Source organism: Nyctereutes procyonoides, unplaced genomic scaffold (assembly GCF_905146905.1).
Source record: "Nyctereutes procyonoides isolate TBG_1078 unplaced genomic scaffold, NYPRO_anot_genome, whole genome shotgun sequence".
NCBI lineage: Eukaryota > Metazoa > Chordata > Mammalia > Carnivora > Canidae > Nyctereutes > Nyctereutes procyonoides.
In genome coordinates this window covers 10,068,496-10,092,451 of record NW_026575052.1, presented here as the reverse complement: position 1 = coordinate 10,092,451, position 23,956 = coordinate 10,068,496, and the positions used below count along the sequence as shown (strand labels likewise).

The following is a 23,956-nucleotide window of genomic DNA, read 5'->3' as shown; positions in this document are numbered from 1 at the left end:
TCCTACCCCGAGCAGCCAGGGTAAGAGCGAGGATGCCAAGGAGCCTCTTGGCTTGTCGATGGAGCCCGATGTGCCACATCCCACCAATGACTTTCTCACTGATGTGGCCCTGGAATGGAGCCAACCCAACTCTGGGAACAAGACAGCGTTAGCCTGACTCGTGATGAGACCCAGGGCTGAGATTGAGAACACCTGGGCATCTGGCCCAGTTCTGGCACAGACATGCAGTAGTGCCCTGCTCCTGCTCCAGGATCCTGATTCGGAGGTGTTGACAGGCCAGGAGGCTATGCCTGTGAGAAAGTTTGTCACCCTGAAGCTGGGTTGAATTTCGGGTGCTGTGTGACTCTGGGCAAGTCGCTTAACTTGTCTGATCCTACAGAGTCACTAATCACAATCATATTTTCACAGTACATTCACCTGAGGTAGGTTAGGCTGGTGTCATGTCCCTTGTTCTTCAGGGAAGGACATTGAGGCACAGCTAAGGGCAGTGGCTAGCCCAGAGGCACACAGCTTTTCCGAGGTGGCATCTGAACTGAAGCCTGAAGTCTCCCCCCTCACCCCCGAAGCCTTCGTATTAATACCTGCCTCTCCCACCCACACACAGGGACTTGAATTTCCCATGGAGCCCAGCAGTCCTGAGGGCACCTCTTCCTCTCTCTTTTTCGTTTTTTTTTTTTTAAAGACTCTATTTATTCATGAGAGACACAGAGTGAGAGAGAGAGAGAGAGAGAGACAGAGGGAGAAGCAGGCTCCCCACAGGGAGCCTGATACTGGACTCAATCCCTGGACCCCAGGATCACATCCCAAGCTGAAGGCAGATGCTCAACCACTGAGCCACCCAGGTGTCCCCCCATCTCCTTTTCAGATGCACCATTGAGGACGCAGCCACCTACACGGTGATGGTGAAGAATGCTTATGGCCAGGCCTCCTCCTTTGCCAAAGTCCTTGTCCGAAGTAAGTACTCACCCTCCAATCGGCCAGGCTGGCCCGCAGCAAACCCAGGATGAGCAGACGAGGGTGTGCTCAGACTTGAGGGGCCCCTTGACGCAGGGGTATTTGCCCTGGGGTCGGGTGACCAGGGCAGCCATAGAGATTCACTTCCCTGGGGCCTTTGGAGCAAGTGAGAGTCGCCTCCCTCAGACTGCTCAACCTCTACAACTATCTCCAAGGGGAATGCTCATCTTGTTGGGGTGGACTTGGGGTCCGGATGCAGCTCAGGGCACCCAGGAGGGTAGCCTGACCCTGCCAGCCCTGCCGAGGGTCCTCAAGGGGAAAGGCTGAGGCCTACCAACTCCCCTCTTGACCTCACTGCCCCATCTGGGTTATGGCGCATATTTCCCAATGCTGCAATTCCCAACTGGTGTGATTCCCAATCCTGGAAGTTCCCCCAGGGGCATCTGAATCGACAGCATAAAACAGGGGAGACACTTGGGAGTCAGGCAGACCCCTGTCCACACGCTGGCTCGCTGCTCACTGGCTGTGTGAGCCTCGGCCTCCTCCCTTCACTTCTCTGAGCCTCCTCATCTGTAGAGGGGGATTCCTCCCACCTCACTGAGGTCCTCGGGTGGATTAAATGAGATGGTGTAGGTAAAGCTTGGCGTGTAGTAGACTTTGGGAAGCCGTAACGCTCTCTCCCCAGCCCCATGACCAGGGAGGAGCATAGCCAGGGGGCCTTACCTCTGGGCCCAGGAGAGTGCTACCTCGCCCTCAGGGCTCCTGGGAGAGAGGTGTGTGTGCAAACACACACACACACACACACACACACACACACAGTCCCTGGTCAGAGGACAGGCTAGCGTCCAGTCCCCTCCCTGTGCCTCACCAGACCTTGTTAAACTGTCCTTCACAGTCCTCTCCACTCCTCTGCCCTGTTCCCCAAATAGCTCTTAGGTGGCAGCTGTCCCCTCTGCCAGTCCGGCTCTGGAATCTGAGCTGTCCTTATAGGCTGTGCCTAGAGTTAAGCGCAAGGTCAAGCATCAGGGCCCTGCCTCCCTCTGTCACTTCTTCCAGACGCCCATCCCTCTCTCCATTAGGCCAACAACTCTGGATTCCCCTTGGCTTCTTGGCCCCCAGGACCTAGCCAGACTCCTCCTAAGAGCATCCACTCCCGATCATCACCATCCATGCCTGGCTCTCATCTCCATAGCAACTGATAGAAGGCCCTGGGTTGGGAGGCTGGAGCTCTGGGTTCTAATCCTGAGGCTTTCACTGACTTTGTATGACCCTGGGCAGCCACCCAGCCCTCTCCATGCCTCACTCAGGAAGGGCCTTACCAGGAACCAGTCACATCATGGCTTTAGGCTACCAGGGTACTAGCTGGGTGATTATGCCTCAGTTTCTTCATCTATACAAGAGGATTATAATGGCACCAAAAGACAGGGTACTATGGAGATTATATGTGAGTTAATATGTGGCACGTGGTACGCCCCGTGTGAACAAGAGCTGCTGTCCTCTGGTGGTCTCTGTCAACATCACCTGGGATTTCACCTTTAAGCCCCCAGATGGTCGTCTTAGCACTTCCCTACCCTTGCCAGCTGTCCTGGACCCACACCAGAAATCCCAATCTGACCAGACTTGGCCTCTATGAAGATTATGTGATCCTGGCAGTGGGTCTGAGCAGAGGATGGAGACCACTATTTACTGAGCACCAACTGTGTGCCAGCCTCCAGCTGAGAGGGCTTTGTTCATATGAACTCACTTATTCAGAATCCCACCACCATGAGCAAGGAGCCACCGTCCCCATGTTACCAAGAAAGGAATAGAGGCCCAGAGGGGTGAAGGAACTTCCAGCAGCCAGAGGGGGACCCACCAATAGACCAGGACCCGAGCCCACAGCCAAGCCCATGCCTCTAATCTAGTAGGAATGTGAAGTCTGAACCTTCTCAAACCCCATCTGCCTTGGACTTTCAGCTTATGTGGGCAAGGATGCCGGCTTCGACTCGGAGATCTTTAAAAGTAAGGAGGCTCAGGGAGGGATGGCCTTCGGGAGGAGGGTGTCTGGGCTCCTTGTCATATCTTCCAGAGCCACCTTTAGAATATTAGCCATTCATTGCCCACAAAGGCACATCATCGTCTATGAGCTGCTCATACTTGCAGGCTGGTGGAGGACCCCAGAGCTGTCCTTAGTGCCAAGCTGTCCAGGGGACAAAAATGAGTGAGAAAGGCAAAGCCAAAGAGACAAATGGACATGACCTTTGGATAGGTTGCTATTTTGGCTCATCTGATCCCACCTAGATAAATCTCTGCCCCACCTCCACCACCCAAGACAGGGCCCCTCTTTCCTGGTTAAGACCACCTCGGGAGCTGTGAATCCTGACTCAGAGGAGGAGGGATGTCCCAGGCCAGCCTGGGGGCCTCAGCAGACTGCTGCTCTAACTTCTGTTCCTATGCCAGGACTAATGGTTGGCCCCAACGTGGAATTCACATCGGTGCTGAAGCCAGTCTTTGCCCGAGAGAAGGAGCCCTTCACCCTGTCCTGCTTATTTTCAGAAGATGTGTTAGACGCCGAGCAGAACATCCAGTGGTGCCTAGATGGTGAGGCCCCCCTGTTGTGGTCCCCAGCCTTCAGAGGCAGAGATGGAAGCCAGAGGACAGTGGACAAAGAAACTTGGCCATGCCCCCTCCCCAAAAATAGGCTGAGTAAGGAGTCCTGAAGAAAACAGGAGCTCAACCAGGAGGATTGAGATCAGGTCACCCTACAAAGGGTCACCAAGCACGTGTGGGTGCTGGTCCCTGTGCTGAGTGCCAGGGCAGGGATAGGCAGATATGCATGAACTCAAGGGACTCTTCTTCTGAGAGGGGGAGGAAGCCAAGGCACAGTCGTAGCCACTGCCCATTGACAGCCAGGAAGGAGGAGGATGGCTGAACCTCCTTCCCCACCTGTGACCAGGCCTATAGCCAAAGGACAAGGAGTGCTACCACCTGCAAGCACCCTTAGGGAGACTGCACCTGCTGAGGGCAGGGGGCAGAAGAGCGGGGAAGCCACAGGAAGCCCTGAGAGACAGTTGCAAGAAGGCTGAGATGTCTTCCCAAACCTGGGGATCTTCCAGAAAAGAGGTCTGACAGGAGGGAGGGATGCAGAGCTGGATGCCCCCCACAGTGTGGCCTCAGGGCAGGACCCACTCCCTGAGCCCCAGAGCTGCTTCACTGAGTCCCCATCCCTCTCACTAAAGTCACACTAGTGAGTCCCCGCTCTCCTCACTGACCCCCACTACCCTCAACGAGTTCTCTGCCATCCCCACAGACACCCCAACTCCTTCAGCAAGCACCCACTCCCTTCACTGAGTTCATATTCCCCACCCACTGAGCCCCCAACACCCACAGTGAGCCCCCAGGCAGCACGCACAGACACCCTGGCCCTCACCAAGGGGCCCATCTCTCTTGTTCGCACTTTCTCACAGCACCTCTGACTCCTCACTGAGCCACTGACCACTTCCCTAAGCTCTCGTTCCCCCATTGAGCCACCAACCCCTTCCCTGGACCCAGCCCCCCTCCCCAAGCTTTCTGCAGAGGAGAGTTCAGGGCCACATTGTCAGACCCCTGGAGGTCACTACCCTCTTCCCAACTCCCCAACTGAGCCTCAGGCTATAGCCACACCACCCACACCACACCCATACCAGCCATGCTTCTGCCTAAACCCCTAGACCATCTCAGCGTTCCCAGGTGAGGGCAGAGCTCACACAGGATCCCTCCCCTCCTCAGGGAGACTCCTGAGATCCTCAGGACGCCGGCAGATCCTCTACGCAGACCGCCAGGCATCTCTGAAGGTGTCCTGCGCCTACAAGGAGGATGAGGGGCTCTACACTGTCCAAGTGCCTTCGCCCTTTGGGCTCCGGGAGCAGAGCGCCTATGTGTTTGTGAGAGGTGAGAGGGGAATTGGAGAGTAAGAGTGTAGCTGGAGCCCAGAAAGAAGATGGGCTCTGGAACCTTCGGCAAGTTCCCCCGCCCTCTTGGGGCCTCGGTTTCCCTGTTATAAATAGGGGTGTTGAGTGAGAGTCTCTAAGAATCCCTGTGGCATCCTATAACCCTCCAATAGAACACAGCTTGAGTCTCAGACTTAGTGGGAGCTGTGGAGGGAGGGCTGAGCATGGGCTGGGATGATTCTAGTACCTGGTGAGTTCTGCCTTTTGGTCTTTGGGTTTTTTGGGGGTTTTTTTTAAAGATTTTATTTATTTATTCATGAGAGACACAGAGAGAGAGAGACAGAGAGAGAGAGAGGCAGAGACACAGGCAGAGGGAGAAGCAGGCTCCATGCAGGGAGCCCGACGTGGGACTTGAGCCCAGGTCTCCAGGATCACACCCCGGGCTGAAGGCGACGCTAAACCGCTGCGCCACCGGGGCTGCCCTGCCTTTTGGTCTTTGAACTGATCTGGGTTCAAATCCTAGCTTTGCCACTTTGCTAGCTGGTGACCTTGGGCAACTCAGTTTTCCCCATCCGCTAAAGGAAGGGATGGTACAGGGCTCAGAGATTATTCAGGGGCGTGGAGTAGAATGGGCCCTTAATAACTGGTACTCCCACAGCCCCCCAGATGTTGTTAAAAGGAAGAGGCTGTTGTTCAGGTCCCGGCCTTCAAGATCACAACTGAGCCCTGGAAGGTTCTCTCAAAGTGGTTGTTAGGAGGGAGTGGGAGGGGCCAGCTGCCAAATAGACACCAACTGGAAGAACCTTCCCCTTCTCCCTCCCCAACACCCCCACCACGGGTTTCAGATGCAGCAGCTGAGAAGCCAGGGGCCCCAGGCTCCCCTCTGAATGTCCGATGCCTGAATGTGAACAGAGACTGCCTCATCCTGACCTGGACCCCACCCAGCGACACGCGGGGCAACCCCATCACCGGCTACTCCATCGAGCTGTGAGTCAGCCTCTTGCCTGGTAGAGTTTCCGGGGGACACTATTGCCTGGTTGTGAGAACAAGAGTGGGGGGAGCACAGGAAAGAGGGAGCCCCCTGTCTAGCCTCGGAACAGGAGGTAGGCCAGGTTATAGAACTTAGGGACAAGAGAAAGGTATCCATTCCTCCAAAGATGTCACAGCGATCCCTGGAATTCCACCGCTGGAGTCAGCCTTCCGGACCCCGGGAGGGCCAAACATCAGCCGAGCAAGGGTGGATATGTTGCCTACTTTTCACCCTGAGTGACAGACAGAGACAGACAGCACTGACCCAGAGGGAAGGGGCACGCTAGGAAGGGGAGGGCCCAGGACACCCCACCTCCTCCACAAGCTGCCAGCCCTGAGGCCCTAGCGTGAGGTGACACCTAATCCTGCCACTGATGGGGCTCACAGACTAGGTACTGGAGCTGTGTGCCTAATCTCACCGAATCCTGGCAGCTCCCATCCAAGGCGGTAGGGGACTCTTTAGTGCCCCCATTCTACAGATGGGGGAACTGAGGTACATGGGGTGATGACTTTGCCCAAAGTCACCTTGCTCATCAGTGGTAGAGCCAGGATTAAGCCCCATGTGCCCCTGCCCCGTCCAGCTGGCAGCGTGTGCTGGCGTACCGCCTGAGGACGGTGGCACCCAGATGGCACAGAGAGCCCAAGCTCTGGGGGTCAGTCTGGAATGCACACCAACTTAGGGAGTGGACGGCCCTTGGGTGACATTCACGAGACCCATTCATGGGACTCACGGCTCATCTCACTCCCGGAGCCCAGACTGGATCCCCCATTTGTAGAGTGAAGCTAATGAGACCTAACACTGAGGGCTGCTGGCATCATGTGATCTGGGCGGCTGCGAGGGGGGCGAGGGTGCAGTGCGGCTCCAGGCCCACAGGGAAGCTGCAGGAAGGCGCTAGCTATTTTGATTAGCATCACCAGCAAGATGAAAAGGCCTCCTGGAGGCTGGAGGCTGGGGCCAGGCACCTGAATGGAGAACAGGACTCTGCTTGGCAGCCTGGGGTGGAGGAACAGCCTTAGGAGGGGCTCAGACTCCCATATGGGAGTCGAGGGCAGGGCTGAAGCCAGGGCCTCTCTCCCGCAGGTGCCAGGGCGAGTCTGGGCAGTGGGTGCCCTGCCACAAGGCCCCCAGCGGGACCTGTCGGTGCCCTATCCAAGGCCTCATCGAAGGCCAGAGCTACCGGTTCCGGGTCCGAGCTGTCAGCACAGCAGGCAGCAGCCTCCCCTCCAAATCTTCTGAACTGGTTGTCATGGGTGACCACGAGGAAGCCCAGAGAAAGATAGGTGGGTACAGAGGCCCCGAGGGACATCTAGAACATCAGTACAGAACACAGGTGGCATGGTCCCCATTCCAAGCCCTATTCAAAGGGGGGGGGGGAACACAGCACAGCCCTCGGGAACTGGTAGTCTGATGGGGGAGACACAGTCTTGGGAACCCCCAGGCTGTTGGAGGAAGCACAGTGCTGTCCTTAGGAACGCTTAGCCTACAAATGGGGGATCCTTAGCCTGAGGGGGAAGATACTAGCCTGATGGAAGGAACACAGATCTGTCCATAGGAGATGCTAATCCGAGGGAGGACCACAGCACCTTCTTCAGATGCCCTCAATCTAAAGGAGGAAAGCAGCCCTGCCTCAGGAGCCCCGAGCCTGGGGGGCATGGAGGGTGGGGTGGGGGTGGGGGCATCACACCCTTTCAGCCTTGAGGGACCAGCCTGACTTGGGTTGGCCTCCCAGCTCCACCTTGCCTTAGGTATCCGACCCCGGACACAGACATCACTTCTCCCCTGTCCCCATTTGTCCCAAGAAGACAGCATCTCTCAGAGTCTAGAACAGCCATGTTCCCCTTTGGACCCCTGCGAATATGGAGGCTCAGAGAGTGTGCCCGAGGTCACACAGGAGGGGCCCAAAGGCCAAGACTGGGAGCAGGGTGAGGGATCAGCCCCCAGAGTGGGCAGGTCCTGCCTGACCCCTCCTGACCCAGCCTGCACCCTCTACTTCTCCCCCAACACGCTCCATTCTCCACCCTAGAGATCCCCTTTGATCTGGGAAACAAGATCACGGTCAGCACAGATGAGTTTGAAGGTACGTGTGAACCTCCTGACACTTTGCCTCAACATTCCAGCCTCCTTTATGGTTCTGGAAACTCTGGGACACACACGGGCAAAGAGGCAGAAAGTGTCCATGTCCAGGGTGTGGGGAGGGAAGGGTGGGTGAGGTCCATTTGGAGGAGGCCAGGCCTCCCATCTTGCTGTGCTCCTCGTGGAGGAGGTAGCATGTTGGGGGAAGTCCTGGGGAGGACATCAGGACACCTAGCTTCTGGCCCTGGCTCTGCCTGGCCTTGCTGGGTGACCTAGAGCAAATTGATGTCCCTCTCTGGGCCCATTTATTCTTCTATGAAATGAGGGGTCTCTGAGGGCCCACTCATCTCTGCTCCTCGATGACTCTGATTCCAGACTTTGTGACCATCCCCTCACCCCCCACCAACGTCCACGCCAGTGAGATCCGCGATGCCTACGTGGTTCTGAGCTGGGAGGAGCCAAGGCCTCGTGGCAAAGCCCCCCTGACATACTCCCTGGAGAAGGTACCGAGCGAGATACCAAGGGCCCCAGCCGCAGGTTAGGCTGAAAAACAGACATGCTGTCACACAGGAGGTGTGGGGAGCACAGGGGCAGGGTCCCCGGGGGAGGCCTTCAGAGACTAGAAGAGAACCCGTGCCTGGAAGGGCTGAGAATAGCCTTCCACAGGGGGCAGACCTTTCGAGGTGACCTCAGCCCTGTGAGGCCAGTGACTGGCAGCAGCTCCTGGGGCTGTTCATGGAAATACACGGGAATTAAGACACAGGCAAGAGTGACAACAATACGATCCACCATTTCCTGGGTACCTCCCCGCCCCCGAGTCTGGCTGGCATGGGATCACACATTGGGCCCAGCACCTCTTCTTGGCCAGGGCCACGTTGGGAGGGTACCCACGAGCCAGGGTCATGAGCAACCTGGGGGATGGGGGTGGCGGGTAGCCCTGGAGGCAGTTCCCCGACGGAGGGGGGGCAGGTGTCTGGGGGTGCGGGCAGCTCACACAGAGTGGATTTCACAGCAGAGGGGAGGCAGCTGGCACAGTGAAAAACAGCATGGTGTTAAGATCAACTCAAATCCTGACTTCTGCTGTGTGAGCCAGTTCCCTGAGCTCCCTGAGCCTCAGTTTCCTCTGGCATCAAATGGAGGCTGAATATAAGACGCAGCACACAGCCAGGCCAGCAGCCCTGAACCTGTAAACTCCTCTGGGTGACACGTTCTTGACTCCGACCCCTGTAAAGGAAGAGGCCAGGTTTACCGTCTCATTACTCGCTGCACCCAGCACAGGGCCTGGCACATAGTAGGTGGACATACAGGGTTAGCAAAAGTTCCAGGGAGGAGTCTCTGCCTCCAGTTGTTCAAACGGGCCTCTCTATGCCCATTCTTGGGTGGCCCTATTTTTCCCACATAGGAAAGCTGTAGATAGTTAAGGATTTGTTCTGTGAGGCTGTAGCATGTCATGCTTAAAATGTTGGAGTCACACCGCATGGGTTCAAATCTTGTTTCAGTTACTAGCTGTGTGGCCTTGAGCAAGTTATTTAGTCTCTCTGTGCCTCAGTGCCTTCTTTTTTTTTTTTTTTAAAGATTTATTTATTTATTTATTTAATGATAGAGAGAGAGAGAGGCAGAGACACAGGCGGAGGGAGAAGCAGGCTCCATGTCGGGAGCCTGACGTGGGACTCGATCCCGGGACTCCAGGATCACGCCCTGGGCCGAAGGCAGGCGCTAAACCACTGAGCCACCCAGGGATCCCCAGTTCCTTCTTCTGTAAAACAGAGATAATAACTGTACTCACCTCATAGAGTCAATATGAGGATCTAATTAATTGAAGTACATAAGGACTTAGAACCTGGCAAACAGTAGGTGCTCAGCAATGTTCACTGGTTTTTATTGCGATTTTTTGGGGACCTAGCTGAGTTCTGGACTCCTGGCAGATGGGTGGGCCTTGGGAGGGGAAAGCACAGGGAGGGTGGGGTTCAGTGAGTTCCCACAGGGCTTCCAGGTCTGAACTGTCATAATCCAGACCCAGCAGAAGTGGCCTCTGGGTGCCTCACTCCCCCTCAGCATCACCCTCAGCTCTTCACCCTCTATCTGCCCAGAGATGCAGGATTGGTGGCTGCCTTTTGGGTCCCTTATGCCATAGACAGTGAGCAGAATTGGGGGCACCCACACCTGAGCTTAAATACCAAATACGCCAATCATGAGATGCATGATTTTCAGCCAAGTGACCAAAACTCCCTGAACACAAGTTTTCTCACTGGTGGAGAAATTAACACCCACCTTGCAGGGTTATCGTGAGAATTCATTCATTTTTTCATTTATTGGTCCCACAAACATAGACTGAGCACCCCCTATGTGCCAGTGCTGTTCCTGGCCCTGGGGACATGACAATGGAGAAAACAAACAAACCCCTGCCTCATGATGCTGAGCTCTGAGTCAGGGTGCAGAGACCACTTTTAAGAAGATAAATCAGAAGAAAAAAAAAAAGAAGATAAATCAGGAAAATACTTAACAAATTAATTAGTGGTAGGCCCTAAGGAGAAAGACTAAAATCAAGGAAGGGGTTTGAAGTGTTAGGGGACGGGATGATTGGCATTTTAGATGGGGGACTGAGGAGTCCTCCCTGAGAAGGTGAGTTTTGAATGAGAAGCCCACCAGAGGTTTCTAGAGGGATGAACTTCCTAGACAAAGGGACCAGCAAGTGCAAAGGTCCAGAGACAGGTATTGGGCCTGGTGTCATTGGGAACAGCAGGGAGACACAGGGCAAAGGTGGAAGTGGATGTGGCCAGACAGGTAGCAGGGGTCAGGCAACGGAGAAGATTTTTGCTCTGAGGGAGATGTGGTTGTGGGCAGCCAGGGATGCGATCTGACTTGTGTTGTGAAGGGATCCTTCTGACCATCATCTGGAGAAAAGAATGATGTAGTTCAGGTAAGAGATGATGGCGGCTTGGATCAAGGCTATAGCAGGAGCATTAGGGCGGTAAGCCATGGTGGGATCCTGGATAAATTCTGAAGGTGGAGACCACTGGATTTGTTGAAGGAGCATATTTGGGGTGTGAGGGACAGAGGGCAGGAGTCCAGGATGGCTTCAAGGCTTTTGGCCTGAGCCACGGGAAGGATGGGTCCCCTCAACCAAATGTGGATGGGTTTGGGGACAGATGCAGAGTGGAGTTCCGGGTATGTTGAATGTGGGATGCTCAGTAGGCATCCAGGCAGAGATGTGGAGGAGGCTGGTGGGTCCAGAGCTCAGTGTCCAGAGGCCGCTGGGACTGGGCTTAGAAGTTAATGAGAGCATGTGTGGAAGTGCCCCGGCTCAGGCAACAGCTTAACTGGTGTGTATTTCTCTCCTTTGTCACAGTCAGTCATAGGAAGTGGCACCTGGGAGGCCATCAACTCAGAAACTCCTGTGAAATCCCCAAGATTCGCCCTTTTGGATCTGGAAAAAGGGAAGTCCTATGTCTTCAAAGTGCGAGCAATAAACCAGTATGGCATGAGCGATCCCTCGGAGCCCAGCGAGCCCATCGCCTTGAGGGGGAAGCCAGGTATCCATGTGATGCAGGAGATGGGGGCAGCCCAGGCCAGGCTGTCAGCAGCCACCGGGCCCTGTCGCTGCAGGGACAGAGCCATGCTCCTTTCCCTGTCCTTGACCCCTTCTACCCATCATGAAGCTGAAAAGCAACGTGATCTCAGGCCTATCAAGCTTCAGAGCATCAGGAATTCAATCTCTCTGGGTGGGGAGTTTGTGAGAGCACGGGAATTTTTTTTTCCAGATCAATAATTCACAGATTGCAGGATCCAGCTGCTCCGATGCAGGGGCCCAGTGTGAGCAGGTGGTCCCTCGGTTCTTAAGCTGTCCCACCCCAAGCTCTGGCTCACTGGGCAGGACACGTCTCAGCCACAGCGCAGCGTGCGCCTGGGCAAGTCCTTTCCTAGCTGCGAACCTCGGTGTCCTCAGCTGCCAAACGTGTTGTTCCAAAGGCCTGGCTATCGCTCCCACTTCTGCCCCTCCAAGTCTCCCCGTGCAGTGCCACCCTGTTCCCCACCTCCTGCGGCCCCTCCCTCTTCTGAGGCCTCTGGATTCTGGGGTTCTTCGAGTTTTGATAAGAGCAGATCAGAAGGTTCCCTGCAGCTGTCATGACTGACTGGCCCTTTACAGAGCCCAGCTGCAGCACTACCTATTCCAGAGGAGTCCGGTGTGCTACAAGGCCCGTGTGGGGGAGATAGCGGGGTCCTAGATTTGCTCTGGTCCAGTAATTTAGGAAATATATATATACACACATACAGATATATGTATGCATATGTATACATATGTATTATGTGTGTGCGTATTATATATATAATATATATATAATTCATAGCAAATATGAATGGGTTGGTGAATAAGTGATGTTTTCCTCTCATTCTGGCCCAGTTAACACTTAGACGTGATTCGGGGTCTGGCCAGTGAGCAGCGTGTGATCAGACCACAAGGAAGTTTAGGGCAAAGTTCCAGTACAGTTCAGTAAAGGAAAGGAGAGAAAAAGAGAGGAGAGGATGGGAGGGAAGGGAGGACAAAAGAAAAAACACTTACTTGTGTTAGAAAAGTAAAATTATACAAAAATGAGAAAACACAAAAAAAGCAAAAGAGCATGGCGGGGGAGGGGACGGAGACTAAGGATTAATGACAGAGGCTTTGGTAAGGAAGCAGAGAGGAGGGGAGAGGGGGGAGGAAGGGGACTCCTGATGCCCCAGGGCCTGTCTGCCACCCCCACCCCCCCATCCCCCTGGATCTCAGTGGGGGCTCCACACAGCCTCTCCCCACCTCCCCTCCCTCCTCAGTCTGTTAGGCCGGGTCACTCAGCCTCCTCACACAGCCCACATTTCTGTTTTTTAGCTACTCTCCGTCCTCCAACTCAAGTTCAAGCGTTCCGGGACACACAGACGTCTGTGTCCCTGACCTGGGAACCTGTGAAAGATGCCCCAGAGCTCCAGGGTTATTACATCTACGCCCGTCAGGCAGGATCATCCGAGTGGCAAACGGTTAACAACAAGCCCATCCAGGGCCATAAGTGAGTCTGCTCCCCGCCAACTCCACCTCCTGCAAGGATGAGCCCTAAGGATCCTGGCACCTGCCATTTGACAATGTGGCGTTGTCCTGAGCTCTTCTATATTGGGTCACTTAGTCTAACCGCCATCCTCTGAGTTTAGGACTAGTGTTTTTTTTTAAAGATTTTATTCATTTATTCATAAAAGACACACAGACAGAGGCAGAGACACAGGCAGAAGGAGAAGCAGGCCCCTGCAGGGAGCCCGATGGGGGAATTGAACCCTAGACTCAGGATCACGACCTGAGCCAAAGGCAGAAGTTCAACCGCTGAGCCACCCAGGCCTCCCTAGGACTAGTATTTTCGTTATCACTGTACAGAGGGTGACACTAAGGCATAGAGCACTTAAGTAACTTGCCCAAACTCCCTTAGCTGGTAGCGGAAAACTGGGACTTGACCCGAATGGCCTTTTATTCCACAAACACTGGCTGAAGGCCTGCTGTCTGCAGAGGTGGCAGACTGGGTCTTGTCAGTCCAGGAGCTTAGAGACAGAGAGAGGGCAGAGGATGCAGCCACACACCCCTCACCCGCCTGGTGCCCCTGCACTGGCACTTGCCCTCCCGGAGCCTGGGATCCTCTGTCAGCTGGAGGGGGTAGGACCAGACTCTCCTCCCCGCTGAGGCTCCCTCTTCACTTACAAGGCCCTGGTCCTTGCAGGAATGGTAAACCTTGAGGCTCTTGGGCTCATGACTTCTGTCACCTGGGGGCTCTGTGGGGTCAGGGGCTTAGGTGGTGATACCCCATCCCTTCCATTTCCATCAGACGGCTGGCTGGGCCCTGAGCACCGCCAGCTGGACTCCCCTTGGACATGAGGCCTTCAATCATCTTACCCAGAAAGGATAGGACCGTGTACCCCACAAGTCTCTGGTGCCTCATGGTCAGCTATGAGGGGTCACTCATAACTTGTTATTACTAAAGTTCCCAAGTTGGAGAATCATCAGATTTTTTTTACAAATTCTGACAGATTTGACCAGGTTGTCCCTAGAATGACATCTCTCCCCCAACTTGCATTCAATGTGCTTCCCTGAGGGGAGCCAGGAGTTGTGGGACAGTCACCTGAAGGGAGCGGCACATCTGGGACACATATCATACATGGGGGGTGGGGGTGGCACACTCCTCTGGTTTGTAGAGAACTCGGAACATGTGTGCATGCCACTGGTTACATGTGTCATGGCTCCATGACAGGAGAGAGGCTCCAGCCTCAACCGCTCAACCACCACGGCCCACGGGTGCTGCCTGTGTGATGGTGTAGAGGGAGCCCAGTTAGGCTGTGGGGGTCCTGTTCCTCACCGTATCTCCGACCCCGCAGAACGTGGCTCTCACTGGAGATGCTCAAGCACCATCTGAGTGTCTGAATGGATGACTAGCAAAAGGGCAGGCTCTTCTCTGGGATTCAGGACACCTGGGCAGCGGTCCAGGTCGAGTTCCTAACTGGCCGTATGCTCTTGGCTCGCCTCTTTCCTTCTTGGGGAGCCCCCTCCCACCTATAAAAGGGAGAAACTGGACAGTGTGATCCACAAGGGCCCCTCCCACATCCCAACATTCAATTTCATCCCCATCTCCAAAACGGGTAAGCCACCGTACCTCCCTCAGAAGGTGTTGTGACAAGTGCTCGAGTTTGCATAGATGACAGGGAAAGCCAGTGCCAGGCGTGTGCGCATGGCTGCTGTCACAGCTGTCATCATCATCATCATCTGTTGTCAACAGGGGCTGGTCCAGGGAGCCATCCTAGCCTCACCTGATCAGGAATTCCCTGAGCTTCATCCCCCTGGTGATTCATCCCTCTTATTGAGGTGTGCTTCCCCCGTTAGCGTGTCCCTGAGCGGGGAACGAGTTGCTATGTCTGCCATCAAGGGTTTTATCAAGAAGGGACAGGGTGAGGACATTTTTCTTTACACAAGAGTGTGTCTGGATGACGATTATCTTTGAGAGTCTTTTTTTTAAAGATTTTATTTATTTAATTATTTATTTACTTATTCGAGAGAGAGAGAGAACACAAATGGGGAGAGGGGCAGAGGGAGAAGCAGATGTCTGGCTGAGCAGGGAGCTGTGATGTGGGGCTCCATCCCAGGTCCTGGGATCATGACTTGTGCTGAAGGTGGGTGCTCAACTGACTGAGCCACCCAGGCGCCCCTCCGTGAGGATCTTTAAATCGACTTCCAGCTTTAGAATCACAACACTCATGATAAGAGCCACTGTTGTGTTTCAAGGATGAGGCCCAAAGTTCTAGAGATGCACCAGGTAGAACGGCTCAGGGGTTGGCTACCTGGGCCCTCAATGGTTAGCTTTCCCAGCATATTTGTATTCTAATGGTGGGCTCTAAATGAGCCAGACCCTTTAAAATCTTTCTTTTCCCCCCAGTTTTACTGAGAAAGAATTGACATACATGACTGTGTGAGGTCAAGGCGGACAGCATGATGGTCTGATTTACACATATTATGAAATAATGACCACCAGAGGTTTAGTTAACATCCATCATCTCATATAGATACGCTAAAAAGAAAAGAAAGAAATGATTTCTTCTTGTGATGAGGACTTTTAGGATCTATTCTCGGAACACCTTTCCTGTATATCACACAATGGTAGTAACTGTGCTCACCATGATGTGCATTACAACCCGAGCACTGATTTACCTTATAAATGAAAGTTAGTACCCTTTGACCAACTTCCTTCAATCTTTCAAATCTTAATAACTTCACCCTCCAGAGTGCAGGCATCACTTTGGGGGCAGCGGCAGCGGCAATATCTTTTAGGTAAGAACTGACCCCAAATGTCAAATCCTACTGCTGACGGGCTGTTCTAGAAAGTTCAGGGATGCCTGCAAGCTGTTTGGCCCTCCTTGAAAGCTTGCACATTTCCCTTCCAGGTTTACAGTTCCCGGGCTAAGGACAGGGAAGGAGTACGAGTTTTGTGTCAAATCAGTCAGCGAGGCTGGGGTAGGTGAGAGCTCAGCCATCACCGAACCCATCAGGGTCAAGCAGGCTCTGGGTAAGTCCAAAGGGCAGGTGCAGCCTGCACATCTCTTGGGGGCAGCCCTGGGCTGGGCAGACAGCAGGGCTGGCCCGAGAGAGACCACATCTTGGAGGGTCCAATCCCAGAGGCCAAGGGAGTATAAATCCTCTGGGGGGTTCTAGAGTTGATCCACACACACACACACACACACACACACACACACACACACACACCCTTTCCTTTGGGGAAGAAATGACAATGGTCTGAGGCCATAGGGCAATATCTGACTAGCTCTGAGGCCCAGGTGCCCTCCAAGTAGCAGAGTTTGGGTTACCAGCAAATGCTGCTGGCTAAGTTAGCACCCCCAGAGCAGGGTGGGCATCCACTGCAGGAGGCTTGTTGGCTCTCTCAGGCCCCACTGCCCAATCCAGCCACCCCTAGGAAGCAGCAATCCTTACCTCCTCCCTCCCCACAGCCACACCATCTGCCCCATATGATTTCGCACTTCTGAACTGTGGGAAAAATGATATGGTCATTGGGTGGAAGCCCCCCAAGCGTCGTGGAGGTGGCAAGATCCTGGGCTACTTCCTGGACCAGCATGACTCAGAGGAGCTGGACTGGCACCCAGTCAACCAGCAGCCCATCCCCACCCGGGTCTGCAAGGTAAGCCTGGAATGGGGCCACAGGCTTGGTGTCCTGGACTATGCAGGTGGAGACCAGAGGTCACTATTGGAGGTTCGGAAGTCAAGAGAGGCCTCAGATTCCCTGGACTCAATAATCTGGCTAATTTTCAAGTACAGATTCACTTGATAGAGCTCATTTAAGTCCCCATGGACTTCCTGCTCTGAGTTCTCCCCTGTCACTGTACCGCTTTCCCCTTCGGCCCCAGCTCTGCGGAGGGGGGGGGGGGGAGCACAACCTTTCACATTTGTCACCATCTGTCTCTGCTCCTCAAGGTCAGTAACCTTCGTGAAGGCCACTTCTATGAGTTCCGTGCCCGGGCAGCAAACTGGGCAGGTGTTGGTGAACTATCAGCACCCAGCAGCCTGTTTGAGTGCAAAGAGTGGACAATGCCCCAACCAGGTGAGAGGTCTAAAGATGCCGAAGTCCAGTACCTGCTCTTGCTCCCCCTCTCTCCCCACCAGTCCAACCAGTGAAAGGAGCATCACTGAACTTTCTATGCATCCAAGCTTGCTCTGTTGGTCCCAGATCCCAGACCACTGGCCCTTTCCACCAAGAGACCCTGTAATCTCTGATATAGTCTTAACCCTGTCTTAGAGGACCCCTGACCTTGGCCATCATCTGGCCCTGTAACTTCAGCAAAAATTATCCCCTAACTCAACACACCATCTGAGCTCTGACTCTGGCCACAGACCAATGTCAAACCCCAAGGGCACATTGCTAGGGTGACCGACACCCCACATGCCACTCCCACAACCCCATTAGATTTCCCCAAGTGAGCCCCCATCTCCTATCTAGGAAGGAAGGATCACAACCTTCCATCATTCCATTCAGCTCAGTGTTGGTTTTTTCAAGCAAATTGTAGATAACTAGCATGTGTGATGCTTTAGACAATAATTATAAACAACTGATATTTATTGGGTATTTACCATGTACCAACAGAGTTCATAAATTATGCCATTAATTCTCATAACAGCACTGGATTATGAGAACTATCATTATCTCTATTTTACAGATGAGGTGACAGGAACACAGGAGCTAAATAACTTGCCCAGAGTCCCCATGGCCTGAAAGGGTCAAGCTAGGGCATGAACTCCAGTGATCTGACTCTGGAGGTCACACCTTGGCCCCTCCACTAATCACAAAAACACCAAAGATATGAGAAGCATTACTGCTGCCTGGGTTAGGAAAGGGAAGATTACAGATACTTCCAGAAAAAGTGGTGCTGAGCACATTTTGAAGAGTTAACCCTATTTCAGGCCCAGGCCAAGAGCAAGCTTTGTCATGACGCCAAGGCCTGCCAGGTCCTCACTGTGCCCAGGGCAGGCGCTTCCAGGCCCCGTTGTAGCTGACAGCTTGACAAGGTTGATGACTGCCTTGCTGCCCAATGCTGGCTGGCCAGCTCCTCCTCTACCCTCCTCCCACAGGCCCCCCGTATGACGTGCAGGCGTTTGAGGTACGGGCCACCTCCCTGATGCTCAAGTGGGAGCCCCCACTGTACACTGGAGCTGGGCCGGTCACGGGCTACCGCATCAGTGTCCAAGAGGAAGGCTCTGAACAATGGAAGCCAGTCACCCCAGACCTCATCTCTAACACCCACCTGAGGGTGAGTCCCTGCTTCTTCCCCCCTGACCCACCCTGAGCCTTCCCGTCCACTGAACAGTACAGGACTACAGAACATCAGAGCTGGAAGGACCCTCAGAGATCACTGCCCTCACTTAATGTCAGCAGAGGACCAGAGAGGGGAAGTGGCATATCCAGGGTCACACGGGAAATTGAAAGTCGGGCTGGCTGGCTGGTTGTCTTAACCTGCTCCAAGCTGGGCAAACTCCTCCCTCAACCCTCACTTATAATCAGCCAGGTATGTCCGCATTGGGGTATGCATATCCCTTGAGCCAGGAATTCAGCTTCTGGGATTGGATTGTAGGGAAACAATGAAGCAAGTGTGCAAAGGCCTAAGGACAACGGTGCTCACTGCAGCATTGTTTATAAAGGCAAAAGTTGGAAAAAATTCAAATGTCCATCAATAGGAGGTTTGCTTAAATAAATCAGTGTGTCCTTCAAGCAGAAACCTGTGCCAGGTAGTGCAAAGACTATGGGTGTTTAAGGAATGGCAATGGTATAGACAATGACGTAGACCGACGTGTATGTATTGACATGAGAATATATGCATCATATGTGGCTAAGAAGCAAAAGCAGAATATAAAGTAGGATATTTATGTTAGATAACATAGTGCATATACAGAGAGAGCACATACATTAATAAAAATATACACAGATATGTCTTTCTTAATTTAAATGAGAAACAAAGGCTAAACTCTTGGGATAAGTAAGAAATCTAGCAGAATCCTTGATTTTATTCACCTGTGGTGGTCGTTTTAACTCCACCAACTCACAGAAATTGCCCATGCCGGAAAACAAAGGGTCGATTGAAGCGTTCTTAGCAGACACAAACCACTACCATAGACAATCGGTCGGAATCCCGGGCCTCGGGGTCCCTGAGGCTGCTCCCACACTCCCAGCGCCCATCTCGGTGCCTGCATGTCTCATGGGCCACCTGTGTTTGGAGGAACACTGGTGAGGACAGTTCTGCGATGTAGATTAGATTTTGTTTCCCGGAGCTCTAGGGACAGGGGAATATCTTCTCCAACTCATTTTGCTTCTCCAGCTCACTTCGTGCAGCAAAAACTACACACTAGGGGGTGGGGGGGTGCAGTTTTCGAGACCACCCGTTAGCATCCCATCAGTTAGCAACCAAGAGAAAAGAAGGCAAGTTGGAGACGCCCAAAACAATGTGGAAAGAATAAGATACTAACAAACATGGTGCATGTCACGTTTCTACATGATTTATGTGCAGTTCGAAGTCTAAACAGATTTTTACAAAATTGTTATTTCTGGTCACCTCTGTGGGTGCAGCTGCCAGGGGAGCGTTAACCCTTTTCATTTTATAGTCTTCTCTATTGCCTTCATATTTTCCCAAGGGTGTGTTTTCTGATCCTCAGAAAGAATGAAAACTTTCATTTTGAAAAAATAACAGTAAGACCAGCTCACACAGAAGCAGGGAGGATAAGCCTTGGCCAGTGGAATGCTCTGGAACTCCGTAGTTTCTGTCCCATGGGGCCAGGCTCCCTGCAGGAGAGTCAGCCAGCACTGGACAGCTGGCCCGAGAGCCACACGGGATGGGCAGTCCCTCTGCCTCCTCACAGAGGTTGGCCCAGGCAAGGACTGGGCGGGCCTCGGCCCCTTGGCACCACTTCTGCCTTGCGGATCGTTGGCTGGCATCCACTCAGTCATTTACTAAACACCTCTTGACACCAACTTAGTGCCACGTCTGGAACCAGGTCCTAGACATAAAAAGCTAAATAGGCCCTGGTCTTTGGGCAACAGGCAATTAGCATGCTGTGCACTGTACCATTGATGGGGGGGGGGGGCGCAAAGGGATCCTGGGAGTTCCAAGGAGGAAGGCGAGAGACCCTTCCTGGAATCCTCAGTCTGCCCGAGCTGAGCGGTCAAGAATGAACAGGCATTGGCTAGACTAAGAAAGAGAGGAGAACATTCCAGGCAGAGGGCCCAGCAAGGACAAGGGCGTGGAGCCATGAGAGGGGAACGGAGGAGGTGACCGTGGGCACCTGGAGGGAGTCATGGGGTAAAGGGGGCATGCAGAAGGCTAAGGCCCGATGAGGAAGCCTTTAGGAACTAAACCTGGAAACCTGAACTTTCCCGCAAAGGCCGTGGGAAGGTTGAAACGCAATCAGACTGGCACCTCGGAAGAACTGGCGGAAGGAAAGGTGGAGCGGGAAGAGGGGCCCAGGGTCAGGGTCAGGGACAGCATCTCGGACGCTGCTGGACCAGTCCAGGAGAGCAGAAATGAAGCCTCGATCGGGACTGTGGCTGGGACGCCGGGAGGAGAAGCCACGTTCGAGAAATGTTAGGGACATAAGACGTGAACCGGGTGGGTGGACGTGTAGGGCTCGAGAAGAAGATGTTGGAGACGATGCCCAGGCCTCTCCCTGGGTGATGGCCAGAGGAGAGATGGGCCGCAGGAAGGGAGCGAGGCAGCTGGTGACTTGGGCGCACAGAGTTGAGGGTGCGTAGGCGCGGGAGGCGATTCCAGCCCGGGGACCCCTACAAACTGGGCCTGGGCAGAGCACGGCGCTCTGGGCCCGCTCCCCACGCCAGGGCGGCCTGTGCCCTAACTGGGTTCCACAGGCGAGTGGATCCCTGCACCCCCGACCCCTGTGGCCAGGGCTGTAGGAAGGGCCAGTCTGCCGTCCTAGGTGCTCACCCTTACCCACCCCTCTACCCCCCACCCCCACCCCCAGATCTCTGACTTGCAGCCGGGGAAGAGTTACGTGTTCCAGGTCCAGGCAGTGAATTCAGCAGGTCCGGGACAGCCGTCCCTGCCCACCGACCCTATACTCCTGGAGGACAAGCCAGGTAGGGGCAGGCGGAGGCGCCGGCACCACAAGGCCAGGCTGTGCCATCGGGGACAAGCGGAGGTCAGACGGGGGTCGGGAGAAGCAGGTGGATCAGGACAGGGCCCCCTCCCACTGCCACCCTCCCCGTCTTCTAGCTCTGCCTTTCCTTCTTGCCTATTTCTCCCCCACCCCCCACTCCCGTTTATTTCTGTGGGAGCCCAAGATATGAACGTTTCTATTTGATGGGGTCTTCCATTCTTTCATATGCCAAATTCATAAACTCACACAACCCTTCGTGGATATTTAAAATAATACCCAACTGCATTCCAGATGCTACGCAAGGCTTTGTCTCTCTTGCAGTCACAACTCCTGAGGTCCCCTCCTACCACACACACCAGGTGCTGTGCTAGGTCCTCCCACGGCCCTGGCCCTTGCGACAAGCCCCCAGGTGAGGGATCATTGCCCCCACTTTAGAGCTGATTTTTGCTGGAGCTCAGAAGTTAAATGATCTGAGCACACAGCTGGTATGAGATGGAATCACTCCGCTCTGCAAACTCTAAAGCACATCTTCTTTCCATTCTTCTACTTATTCACTCATTCAACAAATATTTGGTGACACCCACATTGCACCAGGGTCAGAGCAGTGACAAGAAAGCAAGGCCCCTTGCTCAAGCATGGGGGAGGGGCAGGAAGGATAGTAAGCCAGGAAACGATGACGTGAAGGTGATCATATAAAAGGATAGTAAGTGCTAGAAAGGAAATGAACAGGGTGGTAGGGTGGAGTGAGGCTAACTTTAGCCAGAGCAGTCAGGGATGGCCTCCCTGAGGAGGTGTGACATCTGAGCCGAGAAGGGACTGATCACACAAGTCCTTGGAGGCCACGCAAGGATACTAGGGTTTATTATTTTATTCAAGCACCATGGACAGCCATGGAAGGTTTAAGCAGGGAGGTGTAGGACCTGGCTTATTACTTCTAAATGTCCTGTGCCCTCCCTTGGATCCTGCCCTCAGATGCCCGAGAGATCGAGGTTGGGGTGGATGAAGAAGGCTTTATCTACTTGGCTTTCGAAGCCCCCGAGGCCCCTGACTCTGCGGAGTTTCAGTGGTCCAAGGACTACAAGGGCCCCCCAGACCCCCAGAGGGTCAGGGTCGAGGAGAAAGCTAACAAGTAAGTGAGGGGAGTGGGGGGTGGCGGACCCGGTTCACAGGTCCCAGATGTTGTCGGGCGTGTCGCCGGAAGCTCATGGGTGAGACCGCCTGGCGGGACTCATGGATAATGGGCCTGACAGGGGCTGCTTGGTCCCTCACCTAAGGATGCTGCCTGCCACCGTAGGGAGAAATGAGGGGACAGTGCATTTAAGGGCAGACCGGGCAACATTCGTTAGCGCTTCTTCTTCTGCAAGGAATGGCGTGTGCTTCCAAGGCCTGTGCACCTGTGCTTCCAAGGCCACGCTAAGCATTTGGTTTCTAGCCTGGGTGCTTACAAACGGTGACCTGCTCTTGGAAGAGGTCTGGGCTCAGCGTCCTCATCTGTAAAACGAGGGGTTGGGACCAGATGTCGAATGTCCCCCATGTCACACTCCCCCACCCCCAGTAGCTCTGGCTTGGGCCCTGTCCAGACGATGACTTGAGCTGTGGGGGGAGAGACAGAGCAGTGTGGCAAGTAGAAGACCCTGTGCCAGAGAGCCCCAGGGAGGTGTAAGGAGGCAACCATCCCTGCTCCGTAGCATGACCAGGGGTGCGGCTGGGGTGCAGAGCCTCCAACTCCCAGGCCTCCGATGCACGAGGCACCTCACTGAGTCTGTGTTCTCCCTCTGTCTGCCAGGTCCAAGGTCATTCTGAAAGAGCCTGGCCTTGAAGATTTGGGCATCTACTCCGTGGTGGTCACCGATGCTGATGAAGACATCTCGGCCAGCCACACGCTGACGGAGGAAGGTAATGCCCTCCACTCCACTGCCACCTCCTCAGAGAGACAGGCCCTGATGGAGAGTCCCAAACACAAACATCCCCAGAGGCTGGCAAGAAGCAACAAAAATTAATGCAGCAGCAAGTTCCAAAGAAGTAGGCCCTCACCCACCCATTCAGTCATGCAGGCGATTAATCAGGACTTATTGAGCACCTAGCGTGTGCCAGACACTGTCCTAGGCCCTGGGGGTTACATCGGTGAGCGCAACAGCCAAAAATCCCTGCTTGGTGGAGTTCACATCCTTCCTGTCTCTCTTTCCTTTTTCTACTTTTGATAAAAGCAAAGGTACCAGCATTCTTTCACCTTCTTCTGCAGCCCTGGAAATACAACAGTGCAGTGTGAGGATAAATTGCAAATGGCAAAAAAAAAAAAAAAAAAAAAAAAAAATTGCAAATGGCAGTTGGTCTGAAGAATGAGGATGACAATAGAGAGCAGTGGGGACTGTGACAAACCAGAGAGTAGATGCTGCCTCTCAAGGGTCGTTCATGTTTGATTTAAGCAAAACTGGGACCAGGGCTGACAAATGACAAGACTCATGCTCTGCAGTCTCCAGAGTAACTGAGGGACAGCCCATTGCCCCCTGATGATTGTACAGGAGACTCTGATTTTGTTAAGAATAAGAAGCCAAAAAATAATAATAATAAAAATTTTAAGAAATAAATAAATAAATAAAAATAAAAGATTAAGAAGCCAGACAGGCTCAGGTTCCAGTTCCGGTTCCATAGTTTTCTGGCTGTTTGAGGTTGAGCAAGTCATGTCACCTTTCTGGACCTCAGTTTGCTCTTCTGTAAAGGGAGAGCATAATCCCTCACTGCCCCAACTGGAACGTTATGCAGATACCATCAGATGATTCTATGGACTCTGGGGCTTACAAGGGAAGCGAAGTATGGCCTTTACCC

The 23,956-nt window shown here is 53.7% G+C and overlaps 1 protein-coding gene across 1 annotated transcript in view; it reads left to right on the top strand.

Annotated features, from left to right (window-relative positions):
• MYOM3 (myomesin 3) overlaps nucleotides 1–23,956 on the top strand; it is a 48,757-nt gene that overhangs the window by 10,987 nt on the left and 13,814 nt on the right. The window contains exons 7-23 of the mRNA XM_055332767.1: nucleotides 866–954; nucleotides 2,911–2,955; nucleotides 3,394–3,534; nucleotides 4,702–4,863; nucleotides 5,708–5,849; nucleotides 6,973–7,172; nucleotides 7,916–7,969; nucleotides 8,341–8,468; nucleotides 11,315–11,498; nucleotides 12,830–13,004; nucleotides 15,907–16,028; nucleotides 16,468–16,655; nucleotides 16,949–17,075; nucleotides 18,101–18,279; nucleotides 20,996–21,110; nucleotides 22,103–22,259; nucleotides 22,917–23,026. Coding sequence (XP_055188742.1) covers nucleotides 866–954; nucleotides 2,911–2,955; nucleotides 3,394–3,534; nucleotides 4,702–4,863; nucleotides 5,708–5,849; nucleotides 6,973–7,172; nucleotides 7,916–7,969; nucleotides 8,341–8,468; nucleotides 11,315–11,498; nucleotides 12,830–13,004; nucleotides 15,907–16,028; nucleotides 16,468–16,655; nucleotides 16,949–17,075; nucleotides 18,101–18,279; nucleotides 20,996–21,110; nucleotides 22,103–22,259; nucleotides 22,917–23,026 — 2,318 coding nt within the window. The remainder of the gene's footprint in view (nucleotides 1–865; nucleotides 955–2,910; nucleotides 2,956–3,393; nucleotides 3,535–4,701; nucleotides 4,864–5,707; nucleotides 5,850–6,972; nucleotides 7,173–7,915; nucleotides 7,970–8,340; nucleotides 8,469–11,314; nucleotides 11,499–12,829; nucleotides 13,005–15,906; nucleotides 16,029–16,467; nucleotides 16,656–16,948; nucleotides 17,076–18,100; nucleotides 18,280–20,995; nucleotides 21,111–22,102; nucleotides 22,260–22,916; nucleotides 23,027–23,956) is intronic.